Raw genomic sequence first — 19,423 nt, 5'->3', positions numbered from 1 at the left:
ATTTACTTCACTTGGGATATGTGCAAAAGCTTTTTATTACTTGATGGATTTTTTTTTTTTTAAAATATCACCTGCTATTGTTTTTCTAACTCCTTACTTTCAAATGCAACTTAAAAACACTTCACCTACCACCAGCCTCCCACTAAGTCCATTCACCAGCAACAGTAACTCTGGCAGAATGGAAGTTACGGGAATGATGCTCCACTACTACCAATAATTTAATTATAAAAGCTGTCTTAGTAGACTCACACTATGTACCAAACACCAAGTGGACAGAAGCCAGGAGGCTCCTCCACTCCAGCCCCTGGTATATCTCAACCTTAGTGTTGAGAAACTGTCTTCTCCTGGGATGAGAGGGTAATTTATCATCTATATAATGATGCATCTTTTTGTTTCATCCAGCTGCCTTCTTTGGAAGAAATGGACAGCTAAAGAGACTTAAATAGATTATATCCTAATTAATAATTAACATTTAAAGCAGATATACAAAATGGCTCATAGCCAAATGGGAAATAAAACCTTTTTTTAAGGCTACAATTAATTTATTCTAGAGATGAAATAATAAGAAGTACAAGAAAATATTTAGAGACATTTATCTACATATCTACACAAGTATTATGACCTGAAAAAATTATGGAAATGTTCCTGATATCTGGTTCTCCTTGATAATAAATATTCTTCTGTGGTACTCAAGCAAAATGCTGAGTAGCAAATATACAACAAAGCTCTGTCTCCTGCCCCAAGAAGTTTGCTTTCCCCCCTCCACTCCTTTTTTTTTTTTTCCTCCCCCTTGTCTAAAAAATAAAGAAAATGTATGAAATGAAGCCAGTGTAGAAAAAAAATTACAGGATTCAGAGGGGAAATTCTTACATCTCTACTTACTCTCAGCAAAGTCTGAAAACAAGTGAGATTCAACACCGATGAGCTCTACAGACCCTGTTACATCAAGTGTTGCAGGACCACTTTGCCGCTATTTCTAAGCTCCGGGCTGCTAGGCTATGAATATAGAAAAGGATATTCTTTGGTATTTGAAGACAAACCTGAAAACATGCATTACTTCTTTTTTTAAAGTAAATAAAGCATCCTTTCCCCCATAACTCCAGTAATGCATTTCAGTACTAAGTTCAGTCCTTGCATTAGGATTTACTCAATTCCTGTCTACCCAAAGAGCATTTCGTCTTCCCCCAAAACCATGGCTGCTTTAATCCCAAAGCCCAGAATACATTTCAGCATTGACAGCAGGAGCAGAAGTCGAGTAGCCAAAGCAAGACCTGCTACCTGTCATCGCTGATGTCTCTCCTTCTACCTCAGATCTCCAGATGATGTTTCCCTCTGTCCTGCATATTTCTGAAGCAGCAGGCATAGATGGTATCCTCCATCCTGCCTCTTGACATGTACTATTTTGGGCTGAAAAAACGTGGAGGATTCAGTCAGAGCCTCCTTCTGGCAGGTGCAACAACAGAAATAACCAGCACATGAATCTTCTTGCACCCCGAGCACCTGCGACACTCCTGACAAGACCTTGCCAGCTCCATGCGGTCATTGCTCCAAGCCTCTCCCTCTCTCAGTGTCCCCTCCCTTCAGCATCACTCTACAAGTCCCATCACCAATGCTGCTCCCTGGCTTGCATGACCTTCTCCTCCCTCTCTGAAGTTGCCTTGTCTACTGAGGTTGGAAGATTTGCAGGCACCAGTGACCAACAGGTCTTCTCCAGATGGACACTGTAGCTAGCAAAGTGGAGGATTTACCTGCTGATTGATCCTTTGGTACCACTGTAATAAGCAGGATAATTATAAATTGTCATCTTGTGCCAAAGTGTACAGGCCAGACTGGCCAAGATACTTCAAATGGAAGCTGACGGCATTGCCTTTGAACAAGTCTGAATGTTAAAAGAAAGGAAACAGGCCTTATTTTTAAGGCTGTGCTAGGAAAACATCTCTTGCAGAAAGTGAATAATAAATATACTGCATGCCATAGTAATGTCCATGGGGGGAGGTAAGGGATTGCTATAAAACATAGTCTTCTAACTACTACAGATGTTGCTTCTAGAATTTACAGCTTTCTCTGGGTGCTTATCTCTCCTCACCAGTTTCTGCACATTGAATCACATTCAAACATGGGCCATTTTAAGCCATCTTTTTATTATTTTAACCTTTTTTTTTAAGCTACAATTAATTTCTTCTGTGCTATTCTGTAGTGTTAAATAGATTCAAGACCTGTATTTACAAACCACATGCAATCCTATTTTGGCACATGTAAATTACATGCAAATACATTCTAAATTAGTTTGTTTATCACTCCAGAATTCTAATCCAAAGGTTTTGTTTTTTTAAATTTAGTTTTTATTCTGACATGTTTACAAATGAGTTTGACTCTGGAAAATAACTTAATAAACTCAGGGTTAGCTATGCAATTAGAGGAGGCATCTGGGACCCATAAAACCTGGAAAACAATATTTACATCTTTTGTACATCCGAGATTCCACATTTTTTCCTCCCTTAAATTCATCATTTCAAAATATTGCAGTTACTTTTGTATGAGGACAAACAACAAGAACTCATTTTTATAACCAATGACCCCTCTCTCCAACGACCAATTCATGGGGTAGCACTGGATAAAATGCACAAAGTAGGAGATTTCATTATAAAAAAAGAAAATGAAAAATAACTGAATTAACATTGATCATGACTTTTCAACAGCATTTCTTATTATTATGGCCAGGCAAAGTCTCCTGTGGGCAGTAAAGCTTTCCTATGTATTATTAGCCCTCTACAGAAAGCTATGAAAAGACACAAATCTGTTTTGTCAAAGGACAGAAGAGCATTTAGTTATAAGAGAAAGTATGGTCATAATCCATTGTGGGGTTAAAGGTGAAGAAAACAGAACTATAACACAAAGCCTTAAGAGAGTAATACTCCTGCAGTTAATTCCTGAGCACCACAGTAGAGCCGCCTGGTTTGTGGGGAGAATACATTCTCAGGGCAACCTGACATCTATACGGTTTATATTTATTAGTAGCAGCACTATTATATAGCATCTCTATTTGTGCTAGGTACAAACGGACACAGCACCACGGCTCCTGCTTCGGGAGGCATTTGTTGAGATGCCACAAGTGTCCACGCGGCCGGTGTGAAAGCCAACGCTATGGCAGAGGTGGCCACCTGCGCTCGGGTGCAGAGGGATGGGAACGTCTTGCTTGGCCATGGTGCTGGCCGTGGTCCAGCCCAGAGCCCTAAGCAGCTGTCCCAGGTGCTCAAACTAGACCATTTAGGAAGTTTTTCTAGTATAGAGAAGGCTATTTTAGTGCTTGAATAACAAAACTCAAGCCCATCCGCTGGGGCGAGGGGGTTCAGTTCGGGATCACACGCTAACACGGGGCATGAAGTTGCTCTCAGTGCCAGGTTTGTCAAATCTTTGACAACAGTTAGAGGTTTGGTCCAAGTAAGAGGCAACTTAAGTGCTCTGGATCAGATCCCAAAGCAAATTTGCAGCAGGTCTAAGTGACCAGATGAGGATTCCTTTTGCAGCCAGCCATGGGCCCTGCACCCTCACCATCCCTGGGAGGAACAGCAAGCAGGCGGGTTTAGCACAGGGGATGACAGGAGCTCTGAGACTGCCCTGAGTATGGGCAGGAAAATCAGGGTCTCTACAAATGATTCTTCCTTCCAGTAGTCCCCAGAGGATAAGGACAATGGATGCAGCTGTGCAGCAGGGCAGGTAATAGAATAAAAACATCAAGAATAATATAATCACCTGCTGTCTCCTAGATATTTCGAACACACTTATTTTCATTTTGATTCCTATGGCCCAGCAAATACAACTTTACGGTTTATGTTGCTCTCCCCAGGCCCCACTGCAGACCTTACCCCATACTGCCTTGTGTTCCTTCCCCTCCCGTGCCGTGCTCCTCTGCCAGCACTCTCTGCCCTGGCACTCAGAGCATCTACATGGTCCAGTGCAGCATCTGGTACAGATACCACAGCTAGCTGCAACATCAGAAGCAGACCGTGGTGTTAAAAGAGTATTTCACCTTCCTTTAACCTGCTTTTAAGGACACTGCAGTGATACTACTGCTTAACAGTACTCATGTTACCTCATTTAGCAGCATCTCGGATAACTCCCTCCAATACTGCACTGAGCTGTGTGATGAACAAGTCACTTTTCCACCATGGGTTATCCTGCACTTTCAGTCTGAATTCACAAAACCATCACACCTTTCCCATTCAAATCTCTCCTAAAAATTCCTTTGTGCCTTCAAGTTACAAGCTCAAAATAATAATAAAGGCTCTAGGTTACCCTTTCTTGTGGGTTTCCCAGTGACCTTGGCTGACTGCTTTAACAGAATATGTTCTGCATATCAAAAAAATGAGCCCACTGGCAATTCTTAGAAAAAAAAAAAATGAGCTAAGGAAAAGTCCCTTGTGCAGTTCCAGCTCCCCTCTTCCCCACTCCGTTCCATTGTAGCTGTATAATCATCACTGTTTTGCCATTTTCTGTTACACTAGAGATCGGGGGAAAGGGGTAGCAAAGAGGGACAGGAGTCTAGAACACAAAGACAGTGGTGGGCAGCTCTCAAAAATAAAATGCAGTTCTATTAAAATCATCTTTTATTTTTGACATTCTTTTTCCATGTTTCCTGCCCACTGCCCCTTGCATTATATTTAAGTCCCCAACTATTCAGGGGCACAGCTTGGTGTCACGCTGTGTGCATCCAGCACAATGACATCCTTGTGGACTGGGATACATGGGTGCTACTAAAATAGAAGTGAAGCACAGTTAGCTGTATGTGCCCGGCTAGGTTAAAAAAAAGTCACAAGCAAAGGTTCAGGTCCAGGTGCAATTCAGCAGCACTGGAATGACAGCACCCTAAGGCCAGTAAAAAATAAAAAAGTCAGGGCTTATTTGTCTCAGGCATAGCACCCAGATAACATGGCTTGTCAGCATCTGGACCCACACTGGTGAGTCTGCTGCGAGCTGCACAGCTCTGCTATTCGGGTCTCTGCTACCTCATGCATTTCTGCACTGTACTCCATTTTGTAGTGTCAATATAATCCTCTGCCGTCTTCTAGATATTTAATACACTGATTTTCACTAAGTCTTGTTCAGGTCACTCAGCAGAGAATTAAACAAGCAAACAAAAATATTCCTAAGTGAAGAGGCTGTTTCCATACAGATGCCCTTGCAAATTAAAATTTCATTAAAAAGGAAGAAAGCTTTCCATTCTCTCTAAAAAAACCTGACACTCAAGAAAGGGTGGCTTTTTTTTGAGGAAAAAAGGGATTATTTTAAGTTTTCCTCAAGCTTACACAAAAAGAGAAGGAGCACAATACACCTGTGCACAGAATTGCTCGTTTTCACTCTCTCTAAATGAGCCAGACGCTCATTCTGCACATTGTGAAGTAAAACAGAAAGCATTATGTGCAAACATTTACAGCATAAAAAGCCTCGTCACCTGGGATACTTGCTGCTTCTGAAAATTCTGATCAAAGATAAAAACCAAGACAACTCCTTGTAATCAATTATGCACAGATAGTCCTCAGTGTATGTGCAATTCATAAAAATAATACTAAAAACATAACATGGATTTACATGCAGAAATGAAATACGGACATGGACAGAACACTAATCTTCTGATTGGTATCTTAAATCAACAATCCCAGTTCTTTAAGCGAGTCTCTGGCTAACTAGTGCTTCCTTGAAAAAATTGCCAGCAGCCCTTTAACCACCCTGGCTTACACAAGAGGAGCTGCAGAGACACAGCCCAGGACCGTGTGAAGGTTACAGCAGGCTGCAGTCAGGGAACCAGCACTACAGCAGGCTGGACGCAGGTTTTCCTTCTGCGTAGGCAGAGATGATTCGCCCCCCATACATCCAAAAGGCACTCATGGTGCAAAGAAAGCCATTACTTGACAACCTGGCTTTTCTTAAAAGAGGGACTGCCATACGCCGTGGCAAGCCAGACGCGATGTGTAGCAGGCTCCCTTGCAGCAGTTCCCCTGTACGTACACCCCCCTATACGTACACCGACCAGAGGCAAACTGCAGTGATCTCCCTCCCACGTTAGCCACTAAATTCAGAAGGGAAGTTGAAGATGTATTCAAGTTTCAGGCATGTATGAACATGCCATCATCATCGTCCTCACTAATACCAAATTCACACTTTGAGGTCTTTTCTTATGTCTTTTTCACTCAGCCTTATGACAGTCGAGTCAAGGAATTCACATCGCAGTGTCAATCCTTTCACCACCTTTACACCCTCCAAAACCTGTAAAATATTTGTATTTCCACATGAGGATTTATTCCTGTTTTGTTCTAGCTGACAGCCTTTGTCACAGGTCTTACACATTTTTGCCTAGGTGAGCCCCAAAGAGTATGCAGTGACTTAATGAGCAGATCAATTACTGTTCATAAGAAAAGATACTGTCTCTTTAAAGGTTATTTGAAGGTTGATTGCTATCTTATTGCTTATATCCTGCAAATCTATTCAGCCTTATGAATGAATTTGACCTTTTTATACTTACTGGGGAAAAAAAACAGAACAGAAGTTAATTTAGAGCTCTATAATACAACACTTTTTCCCAGAGAAATGAAAGGGCATTCAAATCGATACCTGCACAATAACACTCTGATGAATGTTTGCACCCAATTTTCTCATTTTGCTAACTTGAGATTGGGCATTTTGAATAGTTCTCAAAGAACATATTCTTTATGTGCTGTGAAGTATGTGGTATTGTGTCCAAACAATGCTAGAGGATAATCATTATAGGAGTATCACTGGGCCTGAAAAGGTCAGTTAGTTAGAAATGTCAGCTTTCAATGCAACTGTGCCGGACCTTCCTATGTAAGGATCCAATTAAAGGGACATGCCAAGGTGCATGGAAACATCATGGTGACCCAGAATAATAATAAGGTACTGTGGAAAAGCTTGATATTTTTCTTCAAAAGTAATGGATTAGCCTTTAGAATATCTTCGCTGCGGTCTTATTTCGACTTCGCAAATATCACTTATTCTACATGTATCCAAAAAAAGGTCAATTTTTTAAAATGCAAAGGTGGGGATGAAACAGCCTTACTAAAAGTAAATATTTTGCAACTAAATGGAAATAAATTCTGGTTTCATTATTGGATCAGAAAAGTGTCATTTCAATAGATCTCAAAGCTGATATTTGAGATGGATATAGAAGGTGACTGGGGAGACTGATGGGGATGGGTCAGGGGACAGGCAGAAAGATCAGGGTGGACTTATTCTCTTGGGACATGTGAGTGAAGACCATCTGTGCAGGGAAAAGACAGTGGGAACAGCAGCACCGTTCAGTGAGCAGGTAGCATCTCTGCAGTCATTATTCCGACAAATGGAGAGGTATAAGTAAGAATTAGTAAGGTACTGATCTGCACGAATAAGTAATTACAAGCAACAATATTACTTCTCCTTATCACAGCAAATGGAAATTCTTACAGCTCTTCAGATACAGTGAAGATGAGGAATTGGATACAGTCAAATTTCCTAATTAGCCTCAGGACAGCTGAAACCAACCTAATGGCATGAAAAAAAAGTCCATGTTTTCTCTCTGCTCTCTGTTAGTACTTCATCTCGCTCAAGTTTCATCAAATCTAGAACAAACTTCATCGTGTAGTTTTAGTGTTCAGCTAAGACTGACAACAATGGAATTTCACTTTGAGCTGAGACTTCAGCATATATTTTATTTGTATGGTAAATAAATTCTTGTACTGCGGGTTCAAACAAACCGTTTGGTGTCTATTGCCTTCCTGAGCAATGAAGTACTGTCCCCCCAAGTTATTTTACATTATTGTGGGCAAATGGGTGCATTAACATCCCGTGTCTTAGTGGTATGAGAAATAGTTTCACACCTATCCATCACTGAGCATTAAACCACTCAATTATTACTGGAAAGGTAAGTAACTTCTTTTCTCCACCACCTTTCCAAATAAAATAGCATGTGAAGCTTCACTAACAAACACAAACAGTAATTATGTTAGGCTGTTTAAAAACTCAGATGCTATCCCTTGACACATACTTAGACCAAAATCAATGTACTATTAATTAATAAGGACTAGCAAAAATAGTACCCGAGTTTTAGCAGCAAACAACTTTGTCACATTTTATTACTCTGTATCATTTTTACTAATACCTGTCTTATAGCTTCATGACTTTGAGTTCATATTATTTTCATGCTTCAATTAGAAAGAAGTAGATAGCCAGACTATCCAGGAAGGTAATGGAAAAGTCTTGTAGGGGGGCTTAGTGGTGGAATTTATAGTTAAATGAAACTTTCAAATATACTGTAAAACTTCTCCTTCCTTTACGTAGTTTTACTTGAGATCTCATAAGCAGTAATATGTAGAAATGCAAAACTTAATCAGCTAAAAAATACAGCAAATCCCACATATCACTTTATGCAATGCCAGGAGAGTAGAAATATATTTTCCTAACCAGAGGAAATTAACTAGGCAACAGTCCTATATCTATAATTTAAAGCAGTAAAATATGTATGGCAGAAACTAAAGCCACCTTAAAAGAATTCAGTGTAGCAGTGTATCACAAATTAATGAAATGGAGACATTTTTAGAGCATGCAGCACTGACGATATTAAAGGGGGGAGAATATTTCACCACATAGATCAGTCTGATAAATACTTTCAAAATCAAGCTTTTTTCCCTGTTTAAAAGTGTAAGAGCTTGAATATTAGGGGGAAGCACACACAAATTCATTAACATTTCTGATCAAATCTCAATGCTGCTCCACAGAGATTAGGAATATCTTACTCCGTCCCTGCATGTAAACCTCTAATGTGGTCAGAGGAAAATCTGAGTAAATCAAAAGGTAGGAATTATGGAGTCAGCTCTTACTTTATTTCACCTAAAACAGAGCTGGAAGAAACTTAAAATACTTTATATTCCATGCTGTAGCCAAACGGGGCACTATGGAATATTCAACTACCCCGGGTTTTTTAAATGCAATCAATTTACTGCTGCCAAACGTAGTAGGTTTATATACATCTGGGAAACATGCACCTACGGTGCTGATGAATTTCTCCTGACATTGGACTGATTTCAAGAGCATGTTATTTTAAATTGGCAGTAGAGAGACTGGTAGAGAAGGATAAAGCCCTGAGGATGGCTGAATCAAAGAGAATTTCAAAAGAATTTTCCTGATGGTTCTTGGATAATATCACGTTAGCTATTTTCAAAGCCAATAGTTTCCAACACACTTCCATTTATGGTATCAATAATTAAAAAATACTTCAGTGGGAGATGAACTTACCTTACTGGGAAAAGAAATTGGAAAGCTGTATTACTATCGTAAACACAGGAGATGCAAAAAGCTTTGTCTCCATGGAAAAGCTATGAAAACAGGGATATCTTATTTGCAACTATTGAGTGGTTACCACGAAATGTGATGTGATTGTATGGTGCATGTTCAAAGCGTTACTAGAACATGATCACGTAGAACTTAAGGCAGATCCTCAGCTCCTTTGTGCAGCAAGGCCGAATTAAACCACCTGAAGATTTGGTTCTAAAACGCAAAGTCAACTAGAATAAGTGTTAAGGAAATGTTTTGGATCAAATTCAGAGGTAAAACTAAGTTGGAAGAAAATTTAAATTACCAAAACTTAAACCTCATTACGTCCCACTCCCTGCCAGCACGTCCCTGCCAGCTACTAATGAATTTTTAACATCTTTCCCCCACCCCACTGCGCACATCAGCTCTGACTCCGGCACCCTGAACCGTACAGCGCGTTACAGTCTAATTGTAACTCACATGTCAAGGGGCAAGAAGAAAGGAGTGTGGCGAGAGCATTGATAAACTTAACTTAACATTCCTCCAGCTAGTCAGCAGTAAGGCAGAGCAGTGAACTCCCCTCCACATTTTACATGGGTGTCAGTTACTTCAAAGGAATATATTTGAGCGTGAGGGAGTCTGGCTCGCTCCCAGCTTATGCATCATTTGTGTCGGGCTGTTTCTGGAGACCCTCAGCAAAGCAAAGACTTCCTCCAGTTTGGGGCACATCACACTGCTTTCCATAGCTGTTTTCTTAGGGGCGCTGGAACAGGTCAGCTCTGTATGTTGCATACAAAATCTCTGGCTGGAGCTGCAGCTCTCACGCTCTGCATTTCTTCCTTTTCCTTTTTTTCCCCCCAGTTCTTTCCAGAGTGCCCTCAGTCCAGGTTACAGATTAATGATCTATACCTGCTCAGTTTACCATACAAACGCGCTTTGAAGTCCAGCATCTGGAGTAAGGCAAGAGACAGCGGCGGGTCGCCCTCGCAGTGCGGGCAGGGTGGGGAGTCAGGGCGCGAGGAACAAGCACCGCTTCCCACCCCTCGGTGATTCCTGGGGCATCGCGCAACAACCACGGCCGGGGGAAATGGCATGGCTGCCGTGAGGTAGCGTTAAGGTTTCTGTGATCCCACAAACTCTCTTTTGAATGTTTTGGCACTTGGGTCTCAACCGCCTTTTATTGACATTAATTGCAAGGTAAAATAATACCATTAATCTCATTCATTGGCTGATCAATTTTTGGAAATTTTTTTAGTGGCACATGAAGAAGAGCTGTTGTAATACTTGCAAGGGATCACCAAGCGAGTCCTGACTAAACGTACAAAAACTGGTTCGAGAATTTCACACACACACAAAAGAAAGATGATATTCATCGTGACAGAATTGCAAATCACAGAGGTCACCTTTGGTTTTGAAGTCCTTTGTCTGTTCTTACAATTAAGCAATAAGGCTTTGGTGGCTGATACTGCTTGTGAGACATGGAGGACTTTCATACTATAAATAAGGCTGGGTGACCTCCACCACAAACGAAGGCTGCCTGCCTGCAGCAAGGTGAAGAACAGGAACAACTCCCAAAGGATTAACAGCTGCAAATAAATAGCCCAGTCCCTAATTTGAATCAGTAAATTAAGGGATGACAGTGATTATGGCTGATCTCAGCCATCATAAACGATATCACAACTTTGTAAAAGCAGACTGTTGATGTCAGATCTTAGAGCTAGGACTCAAAGAATGAAATATTTAAAAGTTGCAGTCTCTGAAGATAGATAAAAGCCTCAAGACTATGATTTATTTTATTTTATTTTTGTATTTGTAAGGCCCAAACTAGACCCTTTAATCCACAGGTTGACATTTTCCAATCCTACTAGGAATTAAGTGCCTAACTCTTTCAGCCTCTTCGAAAAATCTCAGCTTTAGGCTCTTAAGTAAGTTTGGCCTGATCCGGCATCAGGCTTCTTTTGAAAATGCCTTTACTGAAAGCAAAACTGTAGGCAGTCAGTTATATAATCATGCCACAAATATTAATTTTTTTCCTATGTAGCCAATTACTGTAGATTTCTGGCTAAATATCAAAGGGTAATATCGGAAAGGGTAATCAGAAAAAATGCATGTTATGGAAAGCTTTTTTCCCCCTTTTAGTGCAGTATGTCTACCTACGCAGTTATTGAAAGCTGGTTTAGTATTTAGCTATTTTGATCCTTCCAACTAATTGCTGTGTTGATTTAGTAGATTGCTGTATTAAACAGAGATCTGAAGCGATAGCTACTTACTGTGATCACATCTATGCACAAACTCAACTTAGTCAGCCCTTTCATTGTGCCAGTGAATACTGTATCTGAAATTATGAGGAAGGTATCATAAATTCATTTTACAGAGAAGTCTCATATTAAGTTATTCTGGTCCCCAACCTTCCTTTTCTCTTATTAAACAAAAAAAAGTCTGTGGACTTTGGTGCCTTTATCCAAGATCTGAGTGTTTATTATGATTAAGACCTTCAGAGATATTTTTATTTTTCCTCTAGAAATAGGGAATGCTGAAGATACGAAAAATGAAAAATGTGCCATGTTTGTCCTTGAAGTTACAGTCAGAATAGTGACAATGGCTGTATCACACTGTATTGTTGCTTTTATCAGCAAGTGCCCTGAGCATACATTAACATAATTGCAAACTGCATGAAAAGTGAACATGCAAAAATGTGGTGCAATTGCCAATAGCCTCAAACATCTGTCCCAACAAAGTGTTCCTCCTCCTTATTTTAATTCTTATTATTTTAACAAGGTTAGTGAAGGAGAAACCATGTCACAGATGATATCTACATTTAGAGTGTCAGAACAATTATTGATACAAAATTGTTATCCGAGCAAATATGTGTCACATTTTGTTCACTTCCCATAACACCTGTTCATTTCGCTAACACATTATTCCCAGTTAAAGCCAGAACTCATTAGTCCCAGTTAAAGCCAAACTGAAAGCTTAATACGTACATACATCTGAAAAATTGCAAAAGTTAACCAAAAGGTAGCACCATTCAAGCACGGTGTACATCTGAAGCTGGTGGGCAGAAAACTTCTGTAGCAGCTAATGGAAAGAAACTGAGCCAGAAAAATAGCAATAAATTAAAAGCCACCCAGCCTTAAGAGCCGAGATCAAAGAGAAGCACTATTCAAACGACCGGCATTTCAATTACAGTGCTGAGACCTTCGAAATGCACTATGCCAAAGAGCCCAACGCTTTCCCAGTATAATACGTTTTGGTTTATCTCCTCAATAGGCAAATGCCAGAAGCCATTATGAAGCAGATTGTTGAGAGCATTTTAATTTTACCTAAATATTTTCTGACCCACTTTGGGGTTCTCCAGACCTAAGCCTGGACCTCCTGTCTCCCACCACGCACACAGAGGGCCACCATCTCCTTACCCCCCGAACTGCTCATGTTTGCCACCAAGGAAAGTCAAACTTGCATTTCTGTGATACTTGAACACACATTGTGAATTTGAGGGCATCTGCCCTGCAGACATACCACTAACTGTAACCCCAGGAGGCTTAAAGAAATATCAGCACTCAAATTCATAGAGTAAAGGTCTGAAGAGGCAGCTCTGTGAACGGATAACTGCCCGGGGCTTTGCCAAGCACAATATAGCTGTCACTTGTTATTACGTGAAAGATTTTCTGGGGAACAGTGTTTTTCATTTTGCATGTCAGAGACGGGGGAAGAAACACATTTAGACAACCATCTCTTTAAGAAAAAGAGGAGAGCCGTGCGGCAGAGCTCACTTACCAGGGCTGGTTATTGTCAGGAGGTCAAGCTGCCGTTTCTGCTGCAAAACAAATTATAAAAGGAATTGTTAAAAGGGGACTAATTTTAGTGGGTCAGCTTAGACCTGCGAAGTAAGTGTTCTGACATTTATAGCAGAATTAATTACAAGTTACATGGCTCACAGTAACTCTTTTGGATGGGATCCACATGTACTTTATGAGGAAGAAAAAACCCCTTGCTCAGTCCTTTTAATGTGTTTTTATTTGCACTTATAAAGTGTTACTATTTCTTTTCTGGAACATATACTTGAAATGGATAGCTAGAAGCACAGATGGACCAATGTATTTATAAAAGTGATTTCTGATTCCACAGGGAAGAAGACAAGGAACCAAGACAAGAAACTCTAAGTTCTTTATTCATATCAGTCACTGACTCATAGCCTGTATGTGATCAAACACAATTATATCGCCTTGGGGTGAACCTTTCAAAGACATGTAAGAGGATCTAGACAAACTCAAGACTGATAAAAGGAAAGCTTCTTTTCATACTGAGCACAGTCAGCCCATGGATCTCATTGCCACCAGATATCCCTCACCCCAAAAGCTTGCCAGACTTGATCATCACTGGATATTTGTACAGATAGCAAAATACAGGGAGTTATTATGGCAAATAATCAAGTTTAAACAAAAGAGTAGTCTCTGGAAGGGCTGCAAACCTTCACAGGGCAAACCAACCTGTAGGATGAGAAGGTTAGGAAAATTTTTGCCTGGAGCAAGCTGTCCCACCAATGCCTTGGTGATGGTGGGGTGTGTCTGAGGTTCCCTTTCCCCTGTAACATGTAGCCCAAGCTGTTGCCTACTCCGTGTTCGCAGCCTTAGGTGATCTCCCCACCATTGCCTCTCTGTGGCCTGCCACCGAAATCCACGTGCTCCTGGACCCTTATCATCCTTTTCCACCTTTCTGTGGGCTGAGAGCTGTCTATCACCAGCAAGGCTTTCTCCATCTCACAGACAGACTGTTACTGCCTCTTCTTCACAGCACTTTCTTCTCCTTAACTTTGCCCAACATTAGTGTGTCTAGCTGGCATTGAAGATTATACTGTCCGGTTTAATTTCTCTCTCCTAATCTGCTCAATAATGTCTGTGTTACTTTCATTTATTGTCAGCCCTATTGATCTTTTTCTAATCTAATTCTCATCACTGCATTCACTGTATTCCCTGGGTGACAGCTGAAAGTCCTTGAGGAGGAAACATTGACTTGGTATACCCTACCATGAATGCTCTTCCTCGGAAATTATGACTGATTAAACTCCTTTCCAAACCCATCATTCCTCTCTAAGTAAAGCTTCACTGGCTAAAGTGTATGGACACAGTTGATCATCCACTGAATATACTTACCTATATGAGCTATATGCCCAACAGTGAATGTGGCCTGCTGGGAAGCTGAGTGGGGTGTCAGGCTGAAAAAACCCATTTTCTGAAACCTTCCTGGCCTTCAGTACCTTAACTCTTGTACAACGCAAATCATATTTGTGAGAAAATCCATTCCTGTCTGCTTTCGTAGGTACTCCTTGTTCTCTTAACTCTGACAAGTCATTCTGAGTATGACCTTAGCGGTGTGCTTGATCACATTTGCTTTATTATCAAATACTGAGGCCAGCTTATGCCAAGCCTTTTTCCAGGTGTGCCAGGGTAATTGTAAAAGGGAGCAGAAGACTCTGCTGCTGCCTTGTGTCACCTCCACAAGAGCCATTCAGAAATGCTGTCCTGACGCTGCTGGGGTCTGCCCACCCCACCCTCTTTTCCCAGGGAGCAATAAAGCAAAGTGAGCAATAGCGTAAGCAAAGGACCCACCTCCCCAGTGGGAGCCGTAAGATGAAACATCTCCTAATGAGCTAAATTTTATATAGATCCTGTGCCTTAATCCTGATTCATATACACAAAGCTATGAAATGCCAGGGCTTAGCACCCACTGGGCCAAAAGCTTTGCTTACATTTCTCAGCACAACTGGAACTCCAAATGCTGTATATCTAATGAACAGCCAGAGCAGAAAATATATATCCAAAACCTATACTCTGTGAAAGCTTTTCCACTGGGAAAAAAAGGTGGAATATAAATATCCTGCATGAAAGAAGGTTGCAAAATGTAGAGATCTGGAATAGGGAGAAAGGCATGTAGCCCAGCTGGCCCCCGGTCCTGACTTGAGTCTATTAACTAGGGTAAAAATAAACATTAAATAAAAAACCTAAATAGCTTAACTTGATACTGCAGGAAAACAAAAGCATATAGAATAGGATAAACAAAATGGGAAATAAAATGAAATTATTACAAGTCAAATGTTCAGTTTGTAACTTTTTTCCTGTTTGGACATTGCCTTCAAGCTGGCCTCGGACAAAACAAATTAAGTCCAGATCCAGGAAATCTTTGTGTATGTGTTGAACTTTAAGCACAAGTTATTTCTCTGACTTCAAGTGGAGCAGCACTGATCTTTTGCATCTATCACCTAACTGCTGCAAGGGATTTGAAATGCCACCAGGTTTTTGGCACTGGCCCCACCCAAACGCTCCAGGCTGGAGCACGGTGGTTACTGTCTGACCGGTGCACTGCGAGAGAAAAAATTTCTCTGCTCTGACCTTCAGGGGACCTTGAAGAGGTTTCTCTAATTTAGCTCAGCAAGGGAAGTTTGTGCACACTCACCCAAGCCCCGGAGAGGAGGAAACAGCAAAGTGCATTCCAGCATCATGCATTTAAACATGCAAAAATGCACTAATTATGGATCCAATCACTTTCCGGAAATTCAAGCCTGCTCTCAGATCTCAGGGGCTAGCTCTCTGCAGTTTCCAGGGCTCAGCTGGATGCAAGCAGCCTAGTAACTAGATGGATTTTTTTAAAAACCATGCAGGCACACTTATGAGTAGCTATAAAAGCAGCAGAATTTGAATTTAAAGAGAGGAACATTACAAGTGTCACAAAGATTAATAAAATAATTGCATCAGAAGTATCATGGCTGTGGGGCTTTATATATTCGCTTCTCCCTTCAGTGCTGAAAGATGCAAATTGCAGCTGTTGCCCCCCTCCAGTATGATCACCCTTTCCCTGTTTTGACAGATTTCTTGCAAGACTCATCTCACAAGATGTCTGGCTTTTTTTGTTCTGCCTTCAGTAATTTTCCATTTCTCAAGCACCTGCCCCTGCAGAAATGCTTGGGACTATCCCAATCTTCAGGCAACCTACTGCCCCAAGAATTACTTACAACCTGAGTGCTGAAATGTAATGACTACAGTCCCTGGTCGGGCGAGAGGTGACAGTTTCCCGTATCACTAAGGCTGGATTTCACCTACGTTGACAAAAAGGCATTCCATGAGAAACACTAAAATGATTTCCACAGCATCAGCCATAATTTATAAGAGGCAAACAGAAAGATTCCCTGTATCACCACAGTCTCTCTATTGCTATAAGCCTGTCCTACCCTTAAGGGGCAGCATCCTCATTTTCACTTTGCTGGCTATTTGAAAGCCCAAAGGCAGGAAGAGGCCATTGGTAATTCATACCAGCTTCCCACCTCCTGCAGTTTTCTATCGTTGGTACTACCCAGAGGCACCGTCCCTACAGTGCATTAGGGCTCTGCAGCAAACCTGCAGCAGATCGTGTTCACTTCCACAAAATTAACACAATCTTTAATTAATGCAATAAGCACTGATGAGTAATAAATCATATTAAAATACAAGGAAGGCAAATTTTTAATAAATTAAGCATTGATTCACTCAATAAATATTAATCTACTAAGCATCAAGAATTAATTACATTTTAGAAAACCAGTTGAAAAACCTCGCTGGTGAGCTGGTCTGAAGTGTGCAGAATGGTCCCTGTTCACCCATAATATACACTTATTTTTAACTAATTCCGTAATTTATCAAGTTAAACAACTTGCCTGAAAGTGAGTCTGGATTATTATTCCACTGCAATATGCAATTTTCTCGACACAGATTCTAATTCACCCCTCAGATCATTTCCTAAATTTTTCTTAGTAACTCCCTTTCTGAGTACCTCCTTTCTCTTCCTTGATGTTGGTGGTCTTTAAAATATTTGCTGACTGGTGTCATTTAATTTTCACCTCAATTAACTCAGTGAGAGTTGCAAAACTAGAAAAATAATTGTAGGGGGGTGTAAATTAACTCATTCATTTAAGTTTAGCTTATCTACGAGATGTTCTTTCACACTTTGCTCTCTGCAGAGTTCCTCCAACCTTTTATATAGATGTGGGATGTGCTGCACTTGCTTTGACTCTTATCTACAGATTAGCAAAAGAGAAGGAAAAAAAGCCAGATGCAAAGATGCCCCATGAGACTGATATGGAGCTGTTTCTGTAGCAACCGACGATTTTCTTCTCATGTAAGAATGAGCCTAGTCATATCTAATTCTGAATGTATCTGGGCCTCACTTGCCAGCCAAAGCTGTGTCAAGTATAAAGTCAATATAGTCAGAAAGAGTGATAAAAAAAAGCAATTATAAAGTCATCTTCCTATTCCTACACTCCTCCTCCAGCCAGGATCCGAAAGATATCCTTACCCCTGCCTTCAGTCCCAGCACATCATCTCCAAGCCCCCAACATCCAGCAGAGCTGGTAAGTGGAGATGGAGGTGGCAGCCAGCCACCCAGGTATCACACACGTGAGGTTGCTGTGCTGGAAGCTCCTTCAGCAGTCCCATGCACCCACATCCCAGGAGACGGCGGTGCTCTGGCAGGGCTTTCTCTAGACTGCAAGGGCATCTGTACCTGCCTTGCTCTGAGTCTCCATATAAAACTCCTAATCCCAGAGCTGAGATCAACTTCAGCTTTAGGAAATCTCTCGTTGGGTTTGTGCTGTTTCACTGCCTTCACTCTGCGGACAGTATTTTCTGCAGCTATGAACCCAACTGCAGGCTGCCCATCTCACTAACATCTCTTGCTATAGTCCACCCACACGAAGCTGGAATTGACTCTCTGGGACCACAGGAGAACTTTGTCTTCCTAAATATATTTTACCCAGCCTGGTCTCTGCTATTGATCTCTTCCATCTAATTTTAATGTGGTTTGAATAGGTGTCTCTCCCTACCACCTTCAATCTACTATGCAATTCAGAGGGTTTAAAATTGAAATCAAGTGCATGATTTTTTTTTTTCTAGGAAGCTTTGCCACAAGTTGTTACTAATTGTGCCTTTTCCTTTTAACTTCTAAATTAGTGCTTCTCTTCTATAAATTGACTGGGTTAACATAAGAGTAATTGAAACCAGTGCATCTTCTCACAAAATAAAGCTGAGTATGTATTGAAGGGTGAATTTCACATGTCTATGGTGTCCTGGTTTCAGCTGAGAGAGAGTTAATTTTCTTTATAGTGGCTGGTGTGGGGCTATGTTTTGGATTTGTGCTGAAAACAGTGTTGATCATACAGAGATGTTTTAGTTGTTGCTGCACCAGTCAAGGACTTTTCAGCTTCCCGTGCTCTGCCAGGTGCAGAAGAAGCTGGGAGGGGGCACAGCCAGGATCGTTGATCCAAACTGCCCAAAGGGCTCTTCCATACCACATGACGTCATGCTCAGCATATAAAGCTGGGGGAAGGAGAAGGAAGGGGGGACATTCGGAGTGATGGCGTTTGTCTTCCCACGTAACTGTTACGCGTGATGGAGCCCTGCTTTCCTGGAGATGGCTGAACACCTGCCTGCCCATGGGAAGCAGTGAATGAATTCCTTGCTTTGCTTTGCTTGCGTGCGCGGCTTTTGCTTTACCTATGAAACTGTCTTTATCTCAACCCTCGATTTTTCTTACTTTTGCTCTTCCGATTCTCTCCCCCATCCCACCACGGGGGAGTGAGCGAGCGGCTGCGTGGTGCTTAGTTGCCGGCTGGGGCTAAACCATGACATATGGCCATTATTATTGCCCCACTCTGTAATGTCAATGCTTTTGAAAGCTATTCTCTAACATTATACCATGAAAGAACCCAAAAGTTCAAAAAAAGATCAAAGAGATCCCAAGCGTGCAACTTGGCACAGTGTGGATGGCAGAACACAGCTGCCCGCAAGCACCTCCATAAGCCTCCTTGGTTTTGGACTGGAGGGATTTACAGTAGAGAGGAGGGAGGAGGAAGAAGGTGCAGAGAGGTTAAAGGCTGTGTCCCATCCTTTCGCATTGCTACCTGACAGGTGACAAGCTGTGCACCTCACTGTGCTCTGCTCCTATGCAAAAGACGCTTCTGTGATAGAGGAGTGTAAACCTTCTTTTAGTTGTTTGTTGTTGGACAGTTTAAGCAATATTCAGGGCTAATCAACATCTGGAAAATCCTTCTAATGAAGGCTTAGATAAAGGAAGGTGTTAGAAAAAAGTAAATATA

The 19,423-nt window shown here is 41.3% G+C and overlaps 1 protein-coding gene across 1 annotated transcript in view; it reads right to left on the bottom strand.

Annotated features, from left to right (window-relative positions):
* AGBL4 (AGBL carboxypeptidase 4) overlaps positions 1 to 19,423 on the bottom strand; it is a 988,954-nt gene that overhangs the window by 451,911 nt on the left and 517,620 nt on the right. Inside the window, exon 6 of the mRNA XM_072867873.1 lies at positions 13,078 to 13,117. Within this exon, the coding sequence (XP_072723974.1) occupies positions 13,078 to 13,117 (40 nt within the window). The remainder of the gene's footprint in view (positions 1 to 13,077; positions 13,118 to 19,423) is intronic.

Source organism: Ciconia boyciana, chromosome 7 (genome assembly GCF_034638445.1).
Source record: "Ciconia boyciana chromosome 7, ASM3463844v1, whole genome shotgun sequence".
Taxonomy (NCBI): Eukaryota; Metazoa; Chordata; class Aves; order Ciconiiformes; family Ciconiidae; genus Ciconia; species Ciconia boyciana.
The sequence above is the reverse complement of the archived record's forward strand: the minus strand, read 5'-3'. Positions and strand labels throughout refer to the sequence as shown.